This window comes from Dermacentor variabilis, chromosome 7 (assembly GCF_050947875.1).
Source record: "Dermacentor variabilis isolate Ectoservices chromosome 7, ASM5094787v1, whole genome shotgun sequence".
NCBI classification, from domain to species: domain Eukaryota; kingdom Metazoa; phylum Arthropoda; class Arachnida; order Ixodida; family Ixodidae; genus Dermacentor; species Dermacentor variabilis.
This window is the reverse complement of record NC_134574.1, coordinates 68,734,629-68,759,435: the sequence shown is the minus strand read 5'-3', so window position 1 is coordinate 68,759,435 and position 24,807 is coordinate 68,734,629. Positions and strand designations below refer to the sequence as shown.

The following is a 24,807-nucleotide window of genomic DNA, read 5'->3' as shown; positions in this document are numbered from 1 at the left end:
CATCGTGGGCACCTTTTTCCTCCACACCATGCAATGTGGGTCGGTGCAGTCGGTGCGACAAAGGCGCGGATAGAGCTAGAGCCATTTCAACTTCGGGCACGTCACACCACGTTGGCCGCATCCGGTTACACTGGCTACGCCCGTGCATTAACTATAGACGTTGTTCTCGCCAGCATGGCATAGTGTGTGCGTGTGTGTGCTCATGCTATGTTGGACAATTACACGCATTAACCAAGTGATTTTTTCTGACTTTCATTAGTTTGAATTTTGTATCATACGAATTTTTGTAGCATCCCTGCAGAATTCGAATTAACGAGCTTTTACATATTAAGAACATTGCATTTTATCATAGCACAGACAGAAAAGTTGATGGTGCCATGGTTGCTCATTGTTATGCTCAAGTACAATTAAGCCTTCATATAACAAAGATGCTAAAATTGCCAATTTGCTTTATATTGAAATTGGACCTTCTATGCAAATAATTATAGTCGCTGATGATATTTTCTTAAACGGAAGGGGTTGCAAAATTTTCTGAATTATGAGGCACTTGGAAAAAGCAAATATGAATAAGAAAAGAAAAAAACTGAATATGAGAGTCGGCGACGAAAGATACAATTGTATGCCATGCTGACAATATCTTCGCATCAGCAGTATGAAATGAAGCGAGCCACTTTCTCGCATGCACTCCATCCCCAATAGAGTGCAGTCGACTTATGGCGATACCACATATAATGATATATCGGTTATAACGATGCATCAACATAAGAGTGTCATATTATGCATTACGTCTATGGGGAAAAGAACCATATAATGACATATTATTGACCGCATATTGGATATAATCTTCAAAATATTGCCACCAGGATAGCATTTTCCATGCAGAATGATCGTGACATTCGCATTGCTTAGTTCCCCTGAAAGAAACGACGCTGACACGGGGTGGTAAGCTTAGCTATGCGAGTTCGTAGATGCTGCTATTACTGCACAGTGCGTCCCGCCTCACCTGTACCACCCACGCACCGGAGAGCATCGTGAGTTGGCGTAGCGCACCGCAATATGGTGCTAGCTGCTTCGCGTTTTTGTGCATTGTGTGTCGCCTGAGATCGCACCGAAAGAGAGAGAGAAAGAAAAAAAATTACCGACGATTACGTTACTTCCTAATGCGAAATTTGAGCGCAGCAAATAAGCTGTTTCACCTTTTCGATAGATTGAGGCAAAGAAATCGAGCAACACATGTATGCGCTATCACAGAATTTTTTTTTTTTTTTTTAACACGTATTCCTTTAACAAAGACTCCACTAACAGTTCTTGACAGTCATGAAGGAAGCTTTGTGGTCGGAGAAATAGACTGATATATGTTCGACTTGGTACACCAATGCTTGATTCTCAAAGACGAGATCTATACAAGTGCCTCGCGAGGTTGTCACAGCCGTGGGACGCGTTACGAGCGAGAGGAACGGGATGTTCTCCCGCATAAGTGTTAGGAAATTGCTGTTTGTCTTTATGTCAAGCCGCCACCGATCTGGCTCTCTGATTGCCACCACACAGGGCGAACGGCAGCGGCAATTTCGGCTCGGGCGGTGCACATATACAGATCCGCCGCCACCGATCTGGCTCTCTGATTGCCACCGCACAGGGGTTGCATTGGAGGAGGAGCGAAGAAAGGAATTAAGTTCGAGCCGGCGCTTTGACAACCGGAGACTCGCAGGAAGAGGGGGGAGGGGGGCGGCGTGTACACCCAGTGGCAAACGATGGGGGCAGAAGCGCGCGCAGCAAGCGGACAACACGATAAAGGGAGGAGGGAAGAGATAGCAGCGACTGACTGATGCAACTGAAGAGCACCCTATCCGCCACACAAGAACAGGGGGGGGGGGGGGGACCCTTTCCTCCTCTTTCTGCATGGCGGCGACGGTGTTCTATGCAGTCACGTTATCTTGACTCTCTAGCGGCGACAGCGGCATCCAGCGGTATCAGTCGGTCGCTGCTAGCGCTGGGGGGATGAAAGGGGGGCGGAGCTGGTTACGAGGCCGACGACAACGCCGACGACGACGCGAAACCCAGGAACGGACGCCAAAGAGCTGCGCTCTAAAAAAGGTGTAAACTAAAGCGGCGTGGTGGCGCTCGTCCCCTCCCCTGGTCTCTTTCTTAGCGAGCGCAAAGTTAGCTTCACAGCTGAATCCACCGAAGCAGCAGACAGCCCAGTTCGAAGATGGTGCTGACAAAGCACAGAGCTGTATAGCTTGACACGAAGATGCAAATCTTGCAAGACTGTCGATGCAGCTTCAAGGTGAGTGAGCTCAGTCGACGATATGGACCATTCTGGAAAGCGGGAGCACCACGATTGCGAAGGCGGGTACTATTAATGGCCATGCTGATCAACGGAAAAGGGTTAAGGACCCTTTGTAAGCTGATGTCAAAAAAGTCGCTTTACCAGTGGTTCACAACAACCTGCGCACATAATGTGCCAATCAATGGGCCAATACTTGCCGCCAAAGCGAAAAACTTTGCTTTTATTCTGGGATGGCCAAATTTTGAGCCTAGAGAAGGCTGGATAGAGCGTTTTAAAGATAGGCACAGCATCCTTTATGAAAACGTGGTAGAGGAAGCAGCATCCTTGGATACACAGGTGAAGCAGCAGTGGCTATTGACAAAGCTGCCGAGCGTGCTGAAGTGTTACGTGGACAAGGACATTTACAGTGCTCTTCTTTTTTTTCAAATGTTGCTATCGAAGACGCATACACTCAAAGGAGATACATGCCCTGGTGGGAAGCACTCAAAACTTAGGGCGACTGTGTTGCTGTGCATCAGCATGAACGGGAGCTATCGCCTCAAGCCTTTCGTCATCGGGCAATCCAAGAAGCCAGCATGCTTCAAGAATCAGCACATCTCGGTCTGCTATTGCAGCAATAAGAAGGTGTGGCTGACCTGCGACCTGTTTGAAGAATGGCTGCTCGAGTTGGACAGCATAATTGAAAGTCAAGGAAGAAAAATATGGCAGATCCCACACACAGTGGGAATTGATGTAAGCAAGGCTTTCCGTGCTGGATGCTTTGATTGATGATAATTAGCGGTGATGTTGGCGGCTAAAGCATAATTTGTTCAACTTTAAAGCTAACAGGAGAGTGGTGAGTTGATGTTAAATGTTACCTTGCATGCACCACTGCTGTTTGTCTGCATAATACATAGAACACACAGGGAGAGGTGTTTGCTTGAGGCGTTGTTGTGCACCATATTTTATAACTTCTGACAGGGTTGATTTCCTCACATGGCACATCGCATTCTGGCAGTATCAAACTTAAATTGGGATTATGGGGCTGTACGTTCCAAAACCACACTCGGATTATGAGGCAGGCCATAATGGCAGACTCCGGATTAATTTTGACACCGTGATGTTTTTTAACATGTCCCAAAATCTAAGTGCATATGTTTTTTCTATTTCACCCCCGTCGAAATGTGGCTGCCACGATTGGGATCGAATTCACAACCTCTAGCAATGCCACAGCCACAAATCTAATGCGGTGGCAACAGAAGTGTTGATATCACAGTTGACCGCTTCCGTAGTGTCTCCTAGACCCTGCAGTGCACTTTAATTATTGCAGCTCTGCTTCTGCACGCCCTGCACAAGTTGCCTGCGTGACATATTTGCATGTCGTTTATTTTTCAGAAATAGCAGCCACGTACTGTACCGTATCTTGAACTTAAGCTTATGCTGTTTCCCCGCAACCGCTGCCGTATAGTAGTGGGGTTTCCTTGCCTTCTCATGTCACCTCCCCCCTCTCTTATACTGGAACTGCCTCTTCTCCCTCTGCTTCTCCTCCCTACAGTTCTTGTGTCCCCTCTGGCCTTGCACGTTAGTAAAAACGGGAGCGCTGCAGTTTCTGCAATGCTTCTAAGAGGAGTCACGGATAATTACAGCTGTCAAGCGGCTAATGTGGCGACGGCCAGGGAGCTCCAGAGGGCGTTGTGCACATTCAACATAGTGGAGGGAAAACGACTTTCTCCTGTCACCTCTTCTCTCTTACTCCTGCTGCCATCTATATACACGCTCTGAACTCTGGACCAACCCCCAACGCGTTGTGCACGACAGCAGTCCACAGCAGCAGCAGCAGGAAAGTAGAAGGAAGAGGCAAAGAAAGCTTTGCTTTAAAAGCAGTGTTGCTACAGGACAAGTGCCGCGCACACGACATTAACCCGAAGCTAATATTTGTTGCATTGATGTTTCTGCCTCCAAACACGATGGCAGGCCTGCAGCTGCTGGATGCCAGCGTGACAGCCGACTTAAAGGCTTTGTATCGGCAGTGCATGCTGGAATGGCTAATCTTAGTCATTGACCGCTCAGCTCCTAGCACGTCGGGCCATGCAGACGGGCCCCCTGACCTGAAGATCAGCCTTCTGAAGGCCACGGATTTCGTCTATGGTGCTTGGTACGAAGTGAAGCAGTTCACCATACAAAACTGCTTGAAAAAGGCAGGCTTTGTGTGCCAGGACGAACCCCCCCCCCCTCCCCTACTGATAGCGAGACCAACACGGTGGAATCCGCTGACATAACCGAGCATGTCGCAACTGGTGACACAGATGATGCGTCGATGCACAAGTTTTTGACTGCAGACACTGCTGCCTCATTCTGCAATGAGATCACCGACAAGGCGATAGCCGAAGATGTGCTATCAAGACAGATGGCGATGTTGTGCGACATTGGCGATGGAAGCAGCGACACTGACGAGATTGACAGTGGCTCCTGGACCTTGACTTTTATGTCCAAACAAAGTGCATTGTCGTTGATCGACAGATTAACTGATTTTATGCATTTCAAAGGATTGCTGCCAGTCTTCATGCAGCATCTGGAAGCTATGCACACCGCGGATGTGAAGCTGAAACTGCCTCGGAAGCAAGAGCAGATTTCAGATTATTTCAGCACACCTAACACCTGACACAATCTTTGGCGCTAGAAATAGTTTTGTTTTTCACCGCCTACTTTCTATGTCTATTATTTAGTGCATGTGGCGAATTCGGTTTCGGTGGTACAATGACACGTTGCATGGCTTTTTTTCTATTTTTTTACAGCAGTCCAGATATAGCAATAATCGGTTACAACAATCGTATTTTTTGTTTTTATCGATATCGTTATAAGTGAACGGCACTGTAGTGCTGCCTGCAGTCAGACGACATATAGCGATCATCGGTTATAACAATCATATTTTTCGTTTTTCTCGATACTGTTAAAAGTGGACTGCATTGCACTGTCACCTGCAGTGGGACGACATTATGACAAGTGCTGACAATGGGGAGTGACTGCTTCTTCTGCCTCTCTGTTCAACAGGTCTCCAAAAGTCAAGATTACACAAGCTCCAATACTAAACGCACGAGAGGATGGCACACATAATGCCACGCGATCTCGGCACGCCCACTCTTTGAACAGGAGGCAGATTTCCTCTTAAAACAGGGTGCGCGGGTTGCGTATGTTATCAGCAATGCGCAGTGACGGCTGTGCTAGAAAAGACGTGCGCAAGCCTGCCCCCACACTTCCAGCTCCACTCATGCGCGCTTGATCGTGTTACTGCGAGTTGGCTCCCCTTTTCCCTTGCTTCGGCGGGAAGGCGGCGGTCATGAAGCAACCATCTTTCTCAGCTCACCCGCTCATGCTTTCACTCGTACCCAAAGCATACAGTGTGCGGGGTTTGATAGGATCTTATCACACATGGATTTTACATGGAACATGACACTCCTTCATTTCGCCGGTTGCTCTTGGTTGCGTGGCATGCCAATTGAAAGCTGCATCAGCAACAGCCGCGTGTAATTCAACATTTTAGACATCTGCGTCCATGGAACTTTTCATTTGTTGTTTCGGTATGCCTTCGCAGCGGCAGTGAAACTTGGTTATATTGAAATTGTCTGTGAATACTCTCCGTTATTTACTAAGGCTCTAAATACATGGCGTTCTAGGTACAAGAAGTTATAAAAAGTTACATACTATTGCCGACCGATTTTCTGAACCTCGCGGGGACCAAGAGATAGTCAGAAAAATCGAACAGTCCAAAAAACTCGTTCAGCCAAAAAATAAAATATATTAGGCTCAGAGCGGCTTAAAAAAATCTCTCATAATGCCCTGCTTCTTACTATGCTTGGAAGCGACCAGGTTAGCTTGGATTTGTGCAAGAGTGACGTTGTCTCCGTACACAGTCTGACAAAAGCATCACCGTATTGGCGATCTGCGATCTCCGTTGTCGAAGATCGATATGGAGCTCGAAGAAAGAAACCACGTTTGTTCGCACCAATTGGCTTTCGTGAAGGCACATGAGGTGGTGTCGATCACGCAAATGCAAAGCCGCACAAACAAACACAAAGATGTGGCGTTGTCTCCGATACACACCTGCTCTGTGGACACGCCACGTGCAAGTAGCAACTGAAACTTCAAGATAAATTAATATATAAAAATGGACCCCACATTAAGTGAATATGATGTTAGTGCTGACCAAAAAAAGAAATAAACAAGAAAAAGTGCCATCCCCTAGAGCGTTTTGTCATCCAAGGAAGAGCAGGCATGCCCTCTGAGACCGAAAGATGCAGCGCTCTCTATTGAAAGCTTGCACATCCAAATCTTGGAGGCTATAGAGAGAGCCACTGGAAGCCAAGCCTGGCTAAGCCAGCAGAAAATACAACATGGCGGCCACCAAGATGGGGCAGCATGGCTTCGAATGAGCGATTAAGTCTGGAAAATTGACATTTGCAGCCTAAATTCGTCCGAAAAATCAGTCGCGAAAATGCATTAGTTCCATGGGAACCCTGATGGTGCATTTATGGAGTCCAGAATATTCATCAAGTCCGAATTTTCGGAGTCCGAAAAATCTATCGGCAACTGTACTGTATGTATTACATTGAGCATTCTGTTACAGTATACTGAAGTTTGTTTTATCGAGGTTTAAATGTATGTTAAAATCGATAATGCTATGAGGGTTCGACTGGTCTCTCTGATTAAAATGTTTTGATTTCTGTCCCCTTTGTTTTTTGCGTGCAACCTAACTAAACAATGAAATTTTTGTGGCCTTTGAATATTGTTATAGGTGGGTTCAACTGCACACTTAAAAAGAAAGAGGTTACACAATTTGGGGCATATCTCTGTCCCAGAAGAATAATCCTCAATTATAGTGCGTGCTTTTCCTTGCTTTAACACAGCACCCGATTCTTCCAGGTCACTAACGGCATGCAGGTTATCAGCATGACACAGCATTCTTGACAAGAAAGCAGCAAATGCAGACTTTTCAAGAAAGGAAACACAAGCAATACAGATGGTGAGTATTGTTTGGGGACAAAGATACGTCCCAAAGGGCATGAACTGTTTTTATAGTAGCATCACGCCGAACCACCACTTTTCATATATTCGTTTACAAATTAATAATGCAGTACAACCTCTGGATATAAAACTGCACCGTTGTACGCCTTCTCTGCCTTCACACTCCAAAACATAGTTCCTGAGGGATGCCCACATTGAAACAAATTCGCCTCTGCTGTGACGATGTGAAAATTTGTGAACATAATTAGCTAGCAAACATTCTTTTTGGGTTGGACAGCAGGGTATTTGCCACTGCAGATGCAGCTCCTCACTGTTGGGTGTAGTGCTCAGCGATTCAAACGTGGCAACTGTCTTACAAGGTGGCCAGCACATTTTACTCGACCGGTGCGTGTTGGGGACACTGAGCTGACGCACTGTGGTATACGACAAAAGCAAGGGCCTTTGTGATGCCTTATGATTGCAGTTGGCTTCCAAGCAATTACCCAGCACTCCCTGGTGCAGCAAAAACCGCTGGCCGCCATGCAGCCCATTCGTATTTTGTGTGAGTTGCTGAGCATTGTCCATTGATGCTATGCTAGAATGGAGAGATGTGTGTTTGTCTAGAAGGTGAATCAGAATGATAGTACCTATACGCCCTCTCACAAGTCATTTGTAGCACTGTGGAAGCTGCAGGACTCCTTAGCCAATAGGAAGGCCAAATGTCCCTCGAGATGTGTTCATACATGCCGCATTGTCTGCTCACCACCACAGTAATTTGTGGTATATGATGTTCATGCACTAAGGTACTATAGCATGTCACGTATCGCTGTAATGTATCATGCAACAAGCAAAAATAAAACACTCTAATACCGCCTATCTTTAGACAGTTATGCCCGGAACTATGTTACCAATCTACGCCTCGTACCTTCGACAGTACTGCAAACGACTTGCGAGATGAAGTATAGTTACTTTTGCCCTGCTTGGATTATCACACGGATGGTTCTTTGTAATCTTGTTGAGTGCGTTCCATTTGCTGCCCTCTAATTCAACCAATAGCACTGCTAGACTCGCCTCACTAGATAATGTTCTAGCGTTAAATGTTTCCAGGTTCATATTCCAATGGCGGCCTGTCCAGAGCCAGGGATTCTTAGCACCCTCTGCTGTGTCGCAGGTCTGACCGCCGCCGTGGTCAGTTGCTTCGCAGCTGCTGGGGACTGAGGGCCGGGGTTTGATTGTTGTGCTCATATAGGAGGAGGAGGTTGTGGCCAAGTACTGCACCAGGTTGGCCAATCCTGCTCTGGTGAGGGAGTGCGTTACCAGTTCTGGTCACCGGGATCAGGCCACACTCCAAGCCTGTTTATGCAATTTTATCAACACGCGGATTTTTTTTTTAATTCGGTGGAAAATTGCGCAGCACCGGGATTCGAACCACGGACCTCTTGCACGCGAGGTGGGTGCTCTACCTCTACGCCACCACTTCACTGAGCCCTATTATACCCCAGGGCAGTAAATGGGATATAATAGAACTCAGTGAAGTTAGAAGCCCAAAAGAAGCATATACAGTGCTAAAAAGCAGGTACGTCCTGTGCTACCGGGGCTTAGCGGAGAGACGAGAACTAGGAGTCTGATTCCTGATTAATAAGAATATAGCTTGTAATGTACAGGAATTCTATATCATTAACAAGAGGGTGGCAGGTCTTGTTGTGAAACTTAATAAGAGGTACAAAATGAAGGTTGTACAGGTCTACGCCCCTACATCCAGTCATGATGACCAGGAAGTCAAAAGCTTCTATGAAGACGTGGAATCGGCTATGGGTAGAGTGAAAACAAAATACACTATACTGAGGGGCGACTTCAATGCCAAAGTAGGCAAGAAGCAGGCTGGAGACAAGGCAGTGGGGGAATATGGCATAGGCACTAGGAATAGCAGGGGAGAGTTATCAGTAGAGTTTGCGGAACAGAATAATATGCGGATAAGGAATACCTTCTTCCGCAAGCGGGATAGCTGAAAGTGGACGTGGAGGAGCCCAAACGGCGAGACTAGAAATGAAATAGACTTCATACTCTGCGCTAACCCTGGCATCATACAAGATGTGGACGTGCTCAGCAAGGTGCACTGCAGTGACCATAGGATGGTAAGAACTCAAATTAGCCTAGACCTGAGGAGGGAACGGAAGAAACTGGCACATAAGAAGCCGATGAGTTAGCGGTAAGAGGAAAAATAGAGGAATTCCAGATCAAGCTACAGAACAGGTATTCGGCTTTAACTCAGGAAAAGGACCTTAGTGTTGAAGCAATGAACGACACTCTTGTGGGCATCATTAAGCAGTGTGCAATAGAAGTCGGTGGTAGCTCCAATAGACAGGATACCAGTAAGCTATCGCAGGAGACGAATGATCTGATCAAGAAACGCCAATGTATGAAAGCCTCTCACCCTACAGCTAGAATAGAACTGGCAGAACTTTCGAAGTTAATCAACAAATGTAAGACAGCTGACATAAGGAAGTATATGGGTAGAATTGAACATGCTCTCAGGAACAGAGGAAGCCTAAAAGCAGAGAAGAAGAAACTAGTAATTGGCAAAAATCAGATGTATGCGTTAAGAGACAAAGCCGGCAATATCATTACTAATATGGATGAGATAGTTCAAGTGGCTGAGCAGTTCTATAGAGATTTATACAGTACCAGTGGCACCCACAACGATAATGGAAGAGAGAATAGTCTAGAGGAATTCGAAATCCCACAAGTAACGCCGGAAGAAGTAAAGACAGCCTTGGGAGCTATGCAAAGGGCGAAGGCAGCTGGGGAGGATCAGGTAACAGCTGATTTGTTGAAGGATGGTGGGCAGATTGTTCTAGAGAAACTGGCCACCCTGTATAGACCTTTGCACCGGAAGCCTCGAACCAGAGAGTGGGAAACGGATATCAGGCCCCCGGTAGCGAGAGTAGCTAGCGCCTCATAGTTGCCATCTCTTGCTGGACTGTCACGCGCGCAGTTCCCGCATTGGCTGCACGACGTTTTCGCGATTTTATGCTTATCCGCACAGGCTATGCGAACGTCCGGGCAGCACTGCGCTGTGTACGGTTGTTCGAACAACCAGAAGAAGCGCAATGCAGCAAGAGAAGTGCAGTGCAGCACGCACAATGTTGTGCAAGAGGACTGCGGCTGCATCATGTGCCTGTTGTATCGGTTTCCTTGCGACGCGGTACTGAAGTATCGCTGGATTAGCTGTGTAAATCGTAAGGGATTCCTCCCTGCGGAGTCGTCGCGCGTCTGCTCGATTCATTTTATCGACGGGAAGCGGACATCTAAGAATCCAGAGCCGATGCTTCAGCTTGGATACGCGAGGTAGGTAAGATGCACTGTGTGTGTCTCCGTCGTCAGCCCCTAATGTTTACATGGGCTATAAATATGCAAATATGAACCAACAAGGTCAGTTAAGTTTTGTCTTTGTTGGGTCTTTTTTTTTATTGAAATGAAAATAAAAGAACGAGACGTAGTCACCTTACAATGGTGACGGCTACTCCTTTTCTCATAGCAGGAACAACTATTAAGAAATAATGTAGAAAAATGAAAAAAAAATTATGAAAGAAAATCGCTTCATAGGCTGTGAAAGTCACAGCACAGTCCTATATGCCTATGAACATCACAGTGTAAAAGTCAATTGCAAGTTGCACCACAATGAGTTCGTAAACAGTCACAAACACACACAAACGGCCATGATGTAGACTTCGATGAGCATATAAACAGATGAAGAATTACAGTGTTAAAATAATTCATGCCCAACAAATATGTATAACACGTAATATACACGCACTAATAATTACAAATAATAGAAGAATTTTTTAGTGACATCGTGTGATTATTCAATGCAATGCCTAGTATTTGTTGAGGATGCCTGTGTCTACATAAAAATGTTCAATTGCATTCAATGCTTTTCGCTGTGCTATTTTCGATGGCCATGGACCCAGCAATTTTGCGAGTGAGGAAGGCCGGTGAGGATCGATGAAGTGTAGCTCTTGTTCTAGCTGCTGTCTTTGTATCTCGTATATGGGGCATTCGAGGAGTAGATGGCGAACATCCTCATCGTCGTTATCACAGGAGCAAGCCGGGGAAGGAGCCCGTTTGATGCGATGTCGTCTCACGGCGGCAAGCCGACAGTGGCTGGCGTCGACGCCATTCCGCAATCGCACGGACTGATTCGCAGCCACGGGCACTCAAAACAGGAAAGCATTCGCCGTAATGCGTAAAGCGACACCTCTCACCACTGGCGATACTTGCACTAAAGGTCCAAAACGACGCTGAGGAGACTTAAGATACTATAAGCATGGGTGAAAGCAGCTGCAGCGCTGAGCTGACGCTTCCCGGCGCCATCCGGCAGTCGCGTGCAGTCTTACGGCCGCCGCCAGCAGGAAAGTTTCCGTCTCGATGCGTAGCCGATGCCTCTCGACACTGGTGAGAATAGCACGAAAGTGGCAAGACGACTCTGTGAAGGCCGAAGATACGGAGATACACAGATGTAGACAGCAACCAACGTTTTTAGATCTGTTTGTTGATAGCAACAGCAGCGCTGAGCCGGCTGAGGCTGAGCAACGACAGTCCAGTATGGCGTCGCCGCCAAGCAGACGCTAGTCGGCGCCAGTAGTCCAAATATGGTGGCACCCGTGGAAGCCTCAGTGCAAAGGTCTATACGCAACGCCTCATGACTTCGAGCATACCGGAATCTTGTATGAACGCTAACATAATCCTAATCCGTAAGAAAGACTTGAAAAATTATAGACCGATCAGCTTACTGTCAGTTGCCTACAAACTATTTACTAAGGTAATCGCAAATAGAATCAGGAACACCTTAGACTTCTGTCAACCAAAGCAACAGGCCGGATTCCGTAAAGGCTACTCAACAATAGACCATATTCACACTATCAATCAGGCGATAGAGAAATGTGCAGAATATAACCAACCCTCATATATCGCTTTCATTGATTACGAGAAAGCGTTTGATTCTGTCGAAACCTCAGCAGTCTTGGAGGCATTACGGAATCATGGATGAGCCATATGTAAAAATACTGAAAGATATCTATAGCTGCTCCACAGCCACCGTAGTCCTCCATAAAGAAACCAAAATCCCAATAAAGAAAGGCGTCAGGCAGGGAGATACCATCTCTCCAATGCTATTCACAGCGTGTTTACAGGAGGTATTCAGAGACCTGGATTGGGAAGAATTGTAGATAAAAGTTAATGGAGAATACCTTAGTAACTTGCGATTCGCTGATGATATTGCCTTGCTCAGTAACTCAGGGGACCAATTGCAATGCATGCTCACTGACCTGGAGAGGCAAAGCAGAAGAGTGGGTCTAAAAATTAATTTGCAGAAAACTAAAGTAATGTTTAACAGTCTCAGAAGAGAACAGCAATTTACAATAGGTAGCGAGGCACTGGAATTGGTAAGGGAATACATCTATCTACTTAGGGCAGGTAGTGACGGCAGATCCGGATCATGAGACGGAAATAATCAGAAGAATAAGAATGGGCTGGGGTGCGTTTGGCAGGCATTCTCAGATCATGAACAGCAGGTTGCCATTACCCCTCAAGAGAAAAGTGTATAATAGCTGTGCTTTACCAGTACACACCTACGGGGCAGAAACCTGGAGGCTTACGAAAAGAGTTCTACTTAAACTGAGGATGACGCAACGAGCTATGGAAAGAATGATGGGTGTAACGTTAAGGGATAAGAAAAGAGCAGATTGGGTGAGGGAACAAACGCGAGTCAATGACATCTTAGTTGAAATCAAGAAAAAGAAATGGGGCATGGGCAGGACATGTAATGAGGAGGGAAGATAACCGATGGTCATTAAGGGTTACGGACTGGATTCCAAGGGAAGGGAAGCGTAGCAGGGGGCGGCAGAAAGTTAGGTGGGCGGATGAGATTAAGAAGTTTGCAGGGACGACATGGCCACAATTAGTACATGACCGGGGTTGTTGGAGAAGTATGGGAGAGGCCTTCGCCCTGCAGTGGGTGTAACCAGGCTGATGATTATGATGATGAGTGCGTTCCTGCGCAGATGCCTGCATTTGACAGTGAAAGATCACTCTAAAAGAAACACCTTGTTTTGTACTTTTCAAGTTATTTTCCCATCCGTCTGCAAAAGTGCAATCACAATATGGCAAAACACGATGTGGACAAGTGGATTGAACAACTAGGGAAAGGCTACACTCGACAAGTCACCCAAACCTTCAAGTGCCACCATGACCGCACTCACCAGAAGGCATGCAGGGCACTGTGATCCACAAAGCCAAACACGGGGGCAGCTAGTGTGGCTGCCACAAGTCCCAGCTGCACAGCAGTGTTGGCCTGTGTGCGAAAAAAAAATACGAACAAGGTACGACATCAGAAATACAGAAGAAGCCCTAGTTCCCTACTTGGTTAAACAGTGCACCTGCCACGTTGCTGCTTTCAATGCCTGTGCATTCCCTGACAACCTTGATAATTCACAGCATTGGTGTTTTCAGTGAGGGCACCTTCTATGGAACAATGTTGCTACTGCACCAACTAACTACAGTAAAAGCTCGTTAATTAGAAATTTCAGATAATTCGAAGTAGCCACCGCGGTCTGTCCAGCAATGTACTGAAAGCAATATGTAACACATTCCGCTCATTCACACTGAAATCTGCACCGCCACTGATAATTCTAACACCACACCATCGTGGATGGGGAGAGTGCCATTGTGCGAGAGCATGTGGGCGATGCTGACGACGCAGTTTTGCTTTTTTCATCTGCGGCCCTTTGTTTAGGCTTGACTGGAGAGAGACGCGTTTGGACCTGGCCATACATGGCCATGCCTCTGTTGCAGGTTGCTTCTCTTCCGGGAGGTTCCGTATAAAGCTAAAGGGCAATAAAATTCTGACCGTGCGCCATATGCTATATGTGCATGAGTGCATGTGTATGTGTATGAGAAAGAGCGCGAGGGTGAGCCGGTGAACGTGGCTCAATCTCGTGTGCTCTAGCGAGGAAGGTGGGGCAGATGCGCACCCTTTCCTGTCGCGCGCGCGAGGCACGGGGGTGAAGCAGAGGGAGGGGGAGGGGACATTTTTCTCCAGCGGCTGCCGCTTACGGCGCAGCCATGTGGGCGTCGTATTGTGAATGCTATCTGCGACATGGCCAAGGTGCATGCCCGCACGGGTGTCATCTTCAAAGCAATCTGCGATGTTTGCAGACTGCGCATAGTGCCGGTAGCTTCATATGCAATGTGCTTTTTAAATTTTGTTCACGTTAATTAAACGAGAGCTGTACGAAGGTCGATTCGCTCGCTGCTACTGCCGTGATTCCTCACTGCAGCGCTTTTCAGCGAGTTCCTGCGGTCATCGAGTTAGATGTGTTCATGTTTACCTGTACACGCGTGACACCGTACTTGTTAATTTAGATAGTAAGCGAATGTTTACAAGCTTGTAAAGCCGATAAAACTAGTATCCTTACTTTTTCTCCGCACCAGTCGGTGCGATGAACACGCGAATGGAGCAAGAGCTATCTCGACGTAGGGCATGTCGGACTGCATTCGGTCATGCTGACTGCGCCAGTGCTTCGAAGTATAGACACTGTTGACGCCAATGCGACGTAGGGTCTGTGCGCGTGTGCTCGCGCCTCGTTGGACTATATACACACCTTAACCGAGCTATTATTTTCCGACTATCGTTAGGTCAAATTTTGTATAATTCGAATTTTCGTAGCATCCCCACGGAATTCGATTTAACGAGCTTTTACTGTATGTTAGGCTAGCAACAGCTCCTTTTTGCTAGTCAAATTTGAGCTGGTCAGGATGCAACACATAATTTAAGAATATTTATTTATTTATTTTATTTATTAATATACCATGTATCTGGCATCCTCTGGCCATTTAGCCAGTACAGTGGCAGACTGGGCTAGTCGCTGAAAACACTCGCCAAATTCAGCATAGTAATGGAACTGGGACTTTAGAGTAAGCTGCCAATCTTCCTGCAGACAGTTGTTAACCTTTTCCGTACCATCTTTTTCCTTTTTTTAAAGGCCACTGAAATTTCCTAAATATTTTAATGACTGATTCACTGTAAAGTGCTTTCATTTTTGCATTATCAGCAGCTGATTTGTTCTCTTTTGTTGTCTTTCAGTGTAAATTATTTTTTTCACGCTTCTGAGCTGTATATAGGGAAGGCCATAGAAACCGTCTATACACACTTAAACAAAATCACACCGTTTGGGTTGTATTGCCGCACAACAATAATCGTCATCTGTCTTGTCCGCATTTGCTGGCAAAATAATGGCAATGTCAATATATATAGTCTATCAAGTCAACGGGTCTACGTCAGACACTGCTGCAAAATCTTGAAGGTCTTTGAGTGGTGAGGTTGGGCAGTGCCATCACAGCATGTTTACTGTAGCGCGCCATAAAGAAGCGTTAAAGGACCTCATAGAAAGAAACGATTCATTTTTAACGGTATAACTATTCTCTCAAATAAATAATGAGCATTGGTCTCGTCACAAAAACCAGGTGTGGCCAGCAGTCTCAATATCCCCAGAGCCCTCAAACAAATTGGACCACAGTCAGTGAACAATGTGCTAGTAAACTTAACAAGTGTATGAAAAATCCCTAATAAGGGGCCCCACAACATCCTTTAGGACAGGTTTGGAATGTGTTAAGGACCAAAAGCCATCCCCGAATTTAAGTACATACTGCAGACCTGATGCCCAAGCAGGGAGAGCAAATGAAACATAAATAGAAACAGTCAACCGAATGCAATAACGAGCGCAATGCGAACGCAAAACTCCAGCATAAACAAATACCATAATGAATACAACGCAAAAAAACAATGAAAACAAAAAACAAGTTGATGTATTAATTTGCACTGAGTTCAAGTATTAAGCGCAGTGCTGAGAGGTCCTTGTTTATTACTGTAAACAGAAAGAAGAAGAAATTAAATGTGTTTGACCTTGTGAAATATTGATGTAATGCATAGCTCTGATGGTGTCAGGTGTGTTTCATTGCAATCTCATTACTTATGACCTACTTGACCTGCCCATGCCCCCGGTGTCACGGTCCAAGCGTATGCGGATGATATTAGAGAGCTTTAGATTAGGGGATGCAAGCAGCTTGTGTATGCAAGGACTATGGCCACAGTACTATGCAGCACCGTGGCCCCTAGTTCTTGTGTGCGCAAGCTATTTGCATCCCCCAATCTAAAACTCTCTACAATCGTTATCACGCCGGCCCCTAATACGGCCGCTCTAGTGTTGTTGGTCGAAACTGTTTTATCCTACATACAGCTTAATGGTTTCGTTTGTTGGCTAGGAGAGTTGGTGAGAAAATTTATTATACATAATCCTAACCGGCTTTCTAATGCAACCTAATGTAATGTTAATGAAATACAGCCAACAACTCATTTTTCAGACATGCCTAATAATTCGTATGGCTTCATGGCACCACCACCACGCACCCCATATATACTACATATACTGTACAGTCAACGCTTAATTGGAACACCTAATTCATTTGTATGTAGCGGCCGATTAAGACTGTGATGTGCGATAAACGCCTCCTATGTTTTAATGCATGGATACCTGCTTAATGGATCATGTCGGCCACTTTCTTATGACTTAGTCGAAGAAATGTTGCATTTAAAATGAATTTACTCTAAGCTAGGTTCTCCCTTTAAGGATAGACCATATCGTGCAGAGGAATAAAACTTAGCTCCCACTTTGATGACAGCACTGCCTAGTGAATGGACAATTTTATTTTCGTGTTAAAGAATAAGTCCTACAGGGCTCCTTTAGGTTCAGAAAAGTCCTTGGCTTACCTTGCTGATGCTGGTGGGAGAGAACTTGACGGTTGCCAAGCTAACATCGAAGTACCTCAAAAATGTTTTCTGCAGAGAGAAAGCCAAGTGTGATTTTCACTATTACGAGCACCCATACCAAGACAAGACCAAACTACCACCACAATCACACAAGTACACGAACTGCAATCACAGTTTTAGCAAAACATAGATAAAAGCATGAGAAAAATGACTTCTGTATTTGTCTCATGCTGCACTAAAGGTACGGCGTCGTACAACTTTGATCAACTCACCACAACAATGCGTGCTACAGACCCACAGAGCTACCTGGAAACAGCTTGCCTCCACTTGTGACAGTGGTCACATAATACTAACAGAGAAAATTCATGGGAAGTGCATGATCCACGCAATGCACCCTTGTGGTGACCCAAGCGATAACGAATAAAACGGGTTCATCACGAATCAAATCACACATCGTACTTGAGTCTGGCACCCCCCCTGCCGTGACTGTCTTTCCGTGAAGTGCAGATGTGGCTTGTGGTGGTAATGTACAAATCCACCAAAGTTTGGGTTGGGGTCGGATTCGTTTAGCTGCCTGCAGAAACCTCAAACCTATTATACTTTCACTGCAATATTTCACTGTAAATATTTCAAAACTATGTATTTCTAGATACTGCATATTTCAGAATAATTTACATAATTTGTTTGCTCGCTTACAATTCCAATGCCAATGTTATTAATTAAGCGAAAAGTAACAGTAGCTATCAGTAGCTATCAGTAGCTATCAGTAGCAAAGTCAGTAGCTATCAGCATCGGCATGTTTAGAGGGCCTTGTGGGCCTTCTCTTGCAGTGTTGCCGTGATGAAGCAGCAGAATTCGCCTTTCGTTGTGAAGCTCGAAATCATAAATCGGGTCGAACATGGTGAGAAGTCAAATGTCCCCACAGTGTGCACGATTCCGAGGAGCACTCTCAGCATGATATTGAAGAATAAGGGGGAGATTAGGGCTAAAGCGGCCAAACTCACGAGCCAGTGCCCGGTGCGCCCGATGTGTACGCACGGCCGTGTACGAGTGGTTCATCCGAAATCACTTCAGCCGTGCCGACTTCCGCGTGCTCGGTGATGAATGTAAATTCTGATTAATGTGACAAAGTCATTGCCGGTGTTGCCGAAGTTTGGAGCGAGCTGTCAGTGTTTCCGGAAGCTGTTAAAGAATCAACGGTGGACAAGTTTGTGAGCGCAAATGATGGTGTCGCGACCACAGGAGAGCCCGAAAACGAGAACACATTGCCGACATCATACCGAGCACAAGTGAAAGTGGGCATAATGAGGAAAGCGACGACGGTCCTTGGCCCAGATCCTCCGAAGTGATTGGTGCGCTCGCGCCATTCCAGTGCTCCTGCGCGAATGTGGAAGGTGGCGGCCTCAGCTGCTCCGACTCCTTAGACAATGTGGAGAAGTGCGTGCGTTGCAGGCAGTGAAATTGCCCAAGCAAAAGAAAATGCAGGACTATTTTGTATGAAACAAGTTAGTTTCATCAATAAAGTGATTTTATAAATGGTATGTGCTTTTAAGGCGTCCAATTATTTAGCAGGGTTATATTGAAGTATGCTCTATATCGAACTGATAGGTTTTTTTTGCGATTTCGATATAGCCGGGTTCGACTATAATAGTAATAACAAAATACCAAACATTACTCAGACCAAAGGCACATAATTTCAAAAACATCTCAAGAAAGAAAGAGAGCAAGGTAACATTTGCTATTCACACAGGTACAGCTGGGTCCACTGTAAGAGGGATCATGCGAGTATGCGGCTTATGCTCCGCATAGCGCAATGTACAGAAAGCGGCAAAGACCAAGTGCATGCACGAAAATGCATGTGCCGCATGTCGCTGCTGTCAAACCAGCGCTGCACGAGGTCATTTGGCTGGGCAATCACACATCTTCAGCTGCGGTTGCAATGAACGTGGGATAAAAAGAGATAAGTTGGGCTTATCTTGCCAACCATCTAAAGACCATGGAAATGATCGTGCTTCCAGAACATTCACGGCGACATTAAGGGGAGACGTGGCTTCCAAAACTAATTTTGTGAATTTTGGTGTGAATTGAATATTTAACAGCATTGTTCAGTTTTCTTTTCTGCTGATTGCAAATATCTAATTACATTTTGTATATCTGCATTAGAATAAACGATACCAAGTTTTAAATACAGAAATTCATTTAATATCTTACAGGACTTTTCAAGAACTTCACTTTGTCAAAAGCAAAAACAAAGTATATGGCAAGAGCGCCAGAGAGTAGCTCTATCTGGTGATGCTAACTTTATTGTTCTCAGTGCACTTATAATGCAAAAAGAAAAAACAGATGTAAGTCTGATAGCAATATATTTGCTAATTATCATTTATGATTAGTGGCAATTAGAATTTAGCAGACAACTTTGGAAATGAATAAATAGCATCACCGGCTAGATCCATTCATACCAAAGATTGGCACTAAAGATTTTGCTCATGCTTAGAAAGAACATACGAAGATGCTCTGTGAGGCAGTGTGCGATGGCGAAAAAAATGATAGAAAAATGAAACTGAACTTTTAGTTTACTGTAACTTTTATGTGCCTAGCAATATCGCAGTATGAATTGCATCACCATGCAGCCCTGTCCTACAGCAAAAAGTTCATATATTTGTTGTAACATCATCCATAGTCGTTGACAGCAATGCAAGAAAGCTAGCACCACCCGCTTCACATTTCTCTTTGAGATCCTTGTTGAACAGGAGGCACGAAAATGGCATCTCTGCTAATATAGTTGCACACAGTTCATGGCCACAACAAAACAAGTCCTTTGCACAAAGTTTATGGCTGCAAAAGATATCTGGATCAAATCCCAGCAGTGGCAGCCACATTTCGATGGAGGCAAAATGCCAGAAGTTCATGTACTTGTGTTGTGCACACCAGGTGGTCAAAATTAATCCAGAATCATATCGTGGTTCTGGCACGTAAAATTCCAGAATTCAAAATAACAGAATACGTCTTCTACACATTCACACAAATGTGCATTCAGCACAGGTCACACATAGACCTATAGTAGCCCAGGACTGTGGCTAGAGTCAGTTGCTGGTTCGTGCCTTTTTTGCAAGGTTGCTTGTCCCAGCATTTCTGTTCGTGCGATCCTCACTGGACATGTGAAACCTCCGATGATCCTTTACAAGGCTTCGGCGCACCATTCGCGCATGCCACAGGTGCAGCCCTCCAGCACAGGCTTCAGTGATTTCCCAGGGGAGCAGTAGGGGTTGTAGTAAAGACCAGGCCTGCTCTCTTGGAGCAGTATCTTCACTCATGGCAGGCTTCTCGTATGCTTCTTTCCGTGACTTTTCAAAAGCATTTTCAAGCGTACAAAGAAAAGAGCTCCCAGACAAGCCCAAGATGGAGGCCGCCGGGGACTGCGTTCACAAATGGCGACGGTGCGAAGTACGAATATTTTTGGCCCATTTTTGCTAATTTTGCATCCACCCTGGCCCGTATTTTATTATTTTCCGATTAAATTTACCTTTTAGATTTCACGAAGGGATCCTTGAATATGAATGTAGCGAAAGTGAGCTTTTCTGAACATCAACTTTTTCTGCGATTTTTTACCGTTTCAAGACCCGTATCTGCCCTTAAGCCCAATTTTTCAGGTGAAAGCTTTGCATTCACATGTTATCGCACAACAGACCGAAACAAATTCATTCTGTTGATGCAACATGGCGTATAAGTCAACGAAAGGAGCGAGAGTCACACTATAGTTAGTTTTCAGAACAGTTGTGCACGGCATGTTTCAGTGATGTCCCGCTACTTTGTGCTCAGTCTGTCCAGTTGGTAGCCGTACGAAACACTGTGTAAAGCTACCATTGGCGAATTAGAAACGTGAACACATATACACGTATAGCCGAAATCATTCCGAGGTATTGCTCTTTTCTTCCGAAAGGCCAGTGAGAGAGTGAGGGAGTGACACTAGCATACATAAGCAAACAGAGACTGAACAATTTGCAGTTGCCAATGGTGCGGTGAAAGTGTTTCTGCCAGTGGAATGCTCGCGCGAAATGCACCACAGTGATGCTATTTGCCATGTCCAACAATACAGCTTTCGGAAAAAATATTTCTGCTGCAGCGCGTTCGCAATCTACGCCACTGCAGTAGAAGTGAATGTACTTATGTGCTTTCTACGTCTCATGGGTGGCACGCAAAAAATTAAACGTTTATCCATCAAGGGGGGGGGGGTGGGTCTTCACGTGTCACTGCAGGGCAGGGTGGCCGCATGCTAGAAAGTGAAGGTGTGTGGTTCAGCAGCAGACAACATGCTGCATGAACCGCCCCTGCGTCATTTCGCACATAAGCTTGGTTTTCGCCCCTTCTTGTACTTGGCGCTGCATGGAGCATGGTATGCGCAAGAGTATATTTACCTGCACACTAACTTAAAAACTGGTGTAAGCTTTAACAATGAGAAACTTAGAATAGCAGCGCTAAGTGAAATTATGCAGCAGTGCAGTACTTAAGTGGTCCTAGTATTGAACTGAGTTGCATTTCAGCGTAGGTGCGTCACTCACAGGTGCAGGAAGGGAGGCAAACCGGAGGTAGCCTGCGCAGCCCACGAGGGTGATATCCCGGGTCACGATGAGTGCGGTCAAGGGAACTGCATCACAAGGCCAAAGGAAAAAAATTATCAGCAGACTTCAGCAATCACTGGGACCCTAAACTCACAACAACAGCTGTTACTTCCAGAACAATGCCCCGAACTTTGCGAAAAACTACTGCAATTCTTTGCAAACTGACACAACTGTATGCCTCTATGATGACACAGACTGCAGTTGCAGCAGCATGACGACGATGGTGGCTGCACAAAGACAGTGGTGGTACACGCTGATGCATAATGGAAGAAGTCCTGTTCCAACCTCTCAAAGGAGTGGTGACAAAAACCTTTGTGTTGTTTTGAATTCTTTATAGCATAGCTCTTGGCCAAGTAATTAAGCTATGAGGCCTCAAAGCCCCCAGAGCATAACAAACATAATTAATTATGTTCCCTTTTAACGCTACTAAACTTAAAACCCATGCTAGGTGCAGTGCGATTTCATGCAAAAAATTCCACGTCACCGAAACATGCTGTGGCGGCCTCATGGTACCAGACACAACTTGCACACACATGCACTGTGATCCTGCTGCCAAGAAACCAAGCCTATTCAGCACACAATGGGACAAAAGGAGAGAGCTGGTTTCCCAGCGTTTCCAAGAGACACGTGCCATTAAAAGGGCCAACCTGGCAGCATTTGGCGGCACAGTGATGGTAGGGTTTTCAACCACTGCAGCGGGTTGATTGGCGCACTCTCAAGTTGCTTGTGATACCACAAGACTGCCACCTCTGATTTTCGTGATGCTATTAGTCTCCTTTTCCATGTCCAAAGCCATGTTGCACTTGGTGTGCATTTTGAATGGGCCACATAAAATGGCGGTAATGAATTATTCATGCCACTCTCAAAGAATTGAGGCTTCATACTGTGATTATGGAGTAGACAGCTACCTAAACGAACAGGGCACAAAATTTTCATGTCACTGCTCCTTTAAGTGCTAGTGCAAAAAAATATGTTACATGTGATATCTTTATTAAATAAATTAACAAACATAGATCACAGCATCTTAACAGAACATAGCAAGCACTGTGACTAGAGCTAGTTGGTACAAGTCCATAATTTCGGATATAGTAAAAAAGACAAGGGACAGAACCAAGAATACAAGACAGATGCTACTTTCAACTAAACTTTTATCACGAAGCATACACCCCTTATGCAGGCTATAGCCCATGAAAAAAAAAGGCAAGATGAAAGAAAGTCAGACAAGTAATTGCCATAAATTGTGCTCAAACGTCTGCATAGAAAGGCACACATCACGTAACAGTGGCATGCCCACACTCGAGAAAGTGCAGCTCTTCTTAGCGAAAGGGACAGCATACTAACCGCTATGAGGTAATTTCCCCTCATCTTGGAAGCTTCTACTATCAGCTAGGCAGTCAAGTCCAGGTTGTGAAATTCCGTTTTTCATCTCTTTTGTGCTCGGGTGAATAAAGATAAGAACGAACATGTGGTCCCGGTCACCATTCCCGATTTTGATGAAATTTACTTTAGGCGCAAGGTTTGGGCCCAGGACAACGAATGTGAATTGAGTTTTGTGAAAAAAGGTGTTTGCCTGAAAAAAAGAATGCACAAATTTCGGCCGTCGAAAACACTTTTCCGCCAATTTTACGATTTCTGAAATTTGACCGTGTATAAAGAAAAAAATGCTACACTACTTGAACATCACATTTTTTTCACACAAAGAACAAGTGGAATGCTACCTTATGAGTATTTTATTACAGCAGATTATGGAAGGAATATTTAGAAAAAAAATCATAAACACGCTAAACAGACCGAAATACCTGTAATTCAGGATTTTATTGCACTATTATTAAAGTGAGTATAATAAAACTCGATGCACATGAACTTTTAAGTTCTCACATTCTTTTGAGATAATTTTGGTTGCTTTGTCTGGCACCACTATACTTAAAAATAGCACTTAAATAGCACAAAAATAGCAGACGCTACACGATCCGTAAATCCAGAAAATACAAAGAAAGTCATGGTCTGTGGTCCAGCCCAGACCTTTACACAAGAAAAAGGGTAGACCAGAAATATCTCGAAGCAGCATTGGATTATTGCACTGATGATGAGTTTAATTGTAGCCATCCAAGCCGAAACAAGAAGAATGTGGTTCGTGTTACACTGGATGGCAAGAAAGAATTTATTGCGAAACATGTCATGACACACTCTACACGTGAACCTTACAGCACATTTAAGGAAGCTCACCCTGACACTGCAATCAGTCGGACTAAGTTCTACCCTTCGCGACCAAAATGGGTCACGCCCACAACAACACAGGCAGTATGTGTCTGTGTTTATTGTGCCAACCTAAAATTGGCAGTATGTGCACTGGAAAAGAGCTCCAGTCAGAAGTACTGAAGACTTTCGTGACATTTGCCTGTGCAGTCCTATTTCTTTTAGGTGGAAACTTGGAGAGTGTCCAGCTCTCACATTGACTGACCTCAGAATTCCTGAAGATAAAGAAATATTACATGCGACTTGGGAGAAAGGCGACTTAATAAAGAAAGAGTCTACCTGAGTGCATTCTTGGAGCACCTTCAGACATGCTTGGGCTAAAGAAATGGATAAGCCACAACTACACCAAACGCATTCAAGACGAAGCAATCAGTAAAGAAAAGAAGTCTATGCAGAAAGCAAGTTTTCTTCTGCATTTCGATTTTGCAGAGAACTGGACAGTCATGCTAACAGACGAAGTTCAGTCTCATCACTGGAGTAAAAATCTCAAGTCACCACATTCCCCTGGGTGGCCACGACCCAGAAAGGGGAGCACAGTTTTGCTGTTGTAAGCAATGACATGTACCATGACTCGGCCCATGCATGCTACGCCGTGGCTAAGGTACACAAATGGCTTGAAGAGCATATCGCAGTGTACGCTCATATTACTCATGTCAGTGACGGTGCTTCTGTTCATTTCAAGAACAAATGTCAAATTCATGAATTGAAAAACAACCAGTACACATCGGTGAAGTGGTTGTTTTGCACTAATGGACACGAGAAAAATGCCTGCGATAGAATCAGAGGCACTATGAAGCACCAGGTGACGCTACACAACCTTCGAAATCCCGCCTCAT

General features: G+C 45.2%; 1 protein-coding gene across 1 annotated transcript in view; it reads right to left on the bottom strand.

Moving 5' to 3' along the window:
- CLS (cardiolipin synthase) overlaps positions 1–24,807 on the bottom strand; it is a 49,081-nt gene that overhangs the window by 12,785 nt on the left and 11,489 nt on the right. The window contains exons 4-6 of the mRNA XM_075698566.1: positions 21,656–21,741; positions 17,097–17,165; positions 13,531–13,622 (exon numbers count right to left, since the gene is read on the bottom strand). Coding sequence (XP_075554681.1) covers positions 13,531–13,622; positions 17,097–17,165; positions 21,656–21,741 — 247 coding nt within the window. The remainder of the gene's footprint in view (positions 1–13,530; positions 13,623–17,096; positions 17,166–21,655; positions 21,742–24,807) is intronic.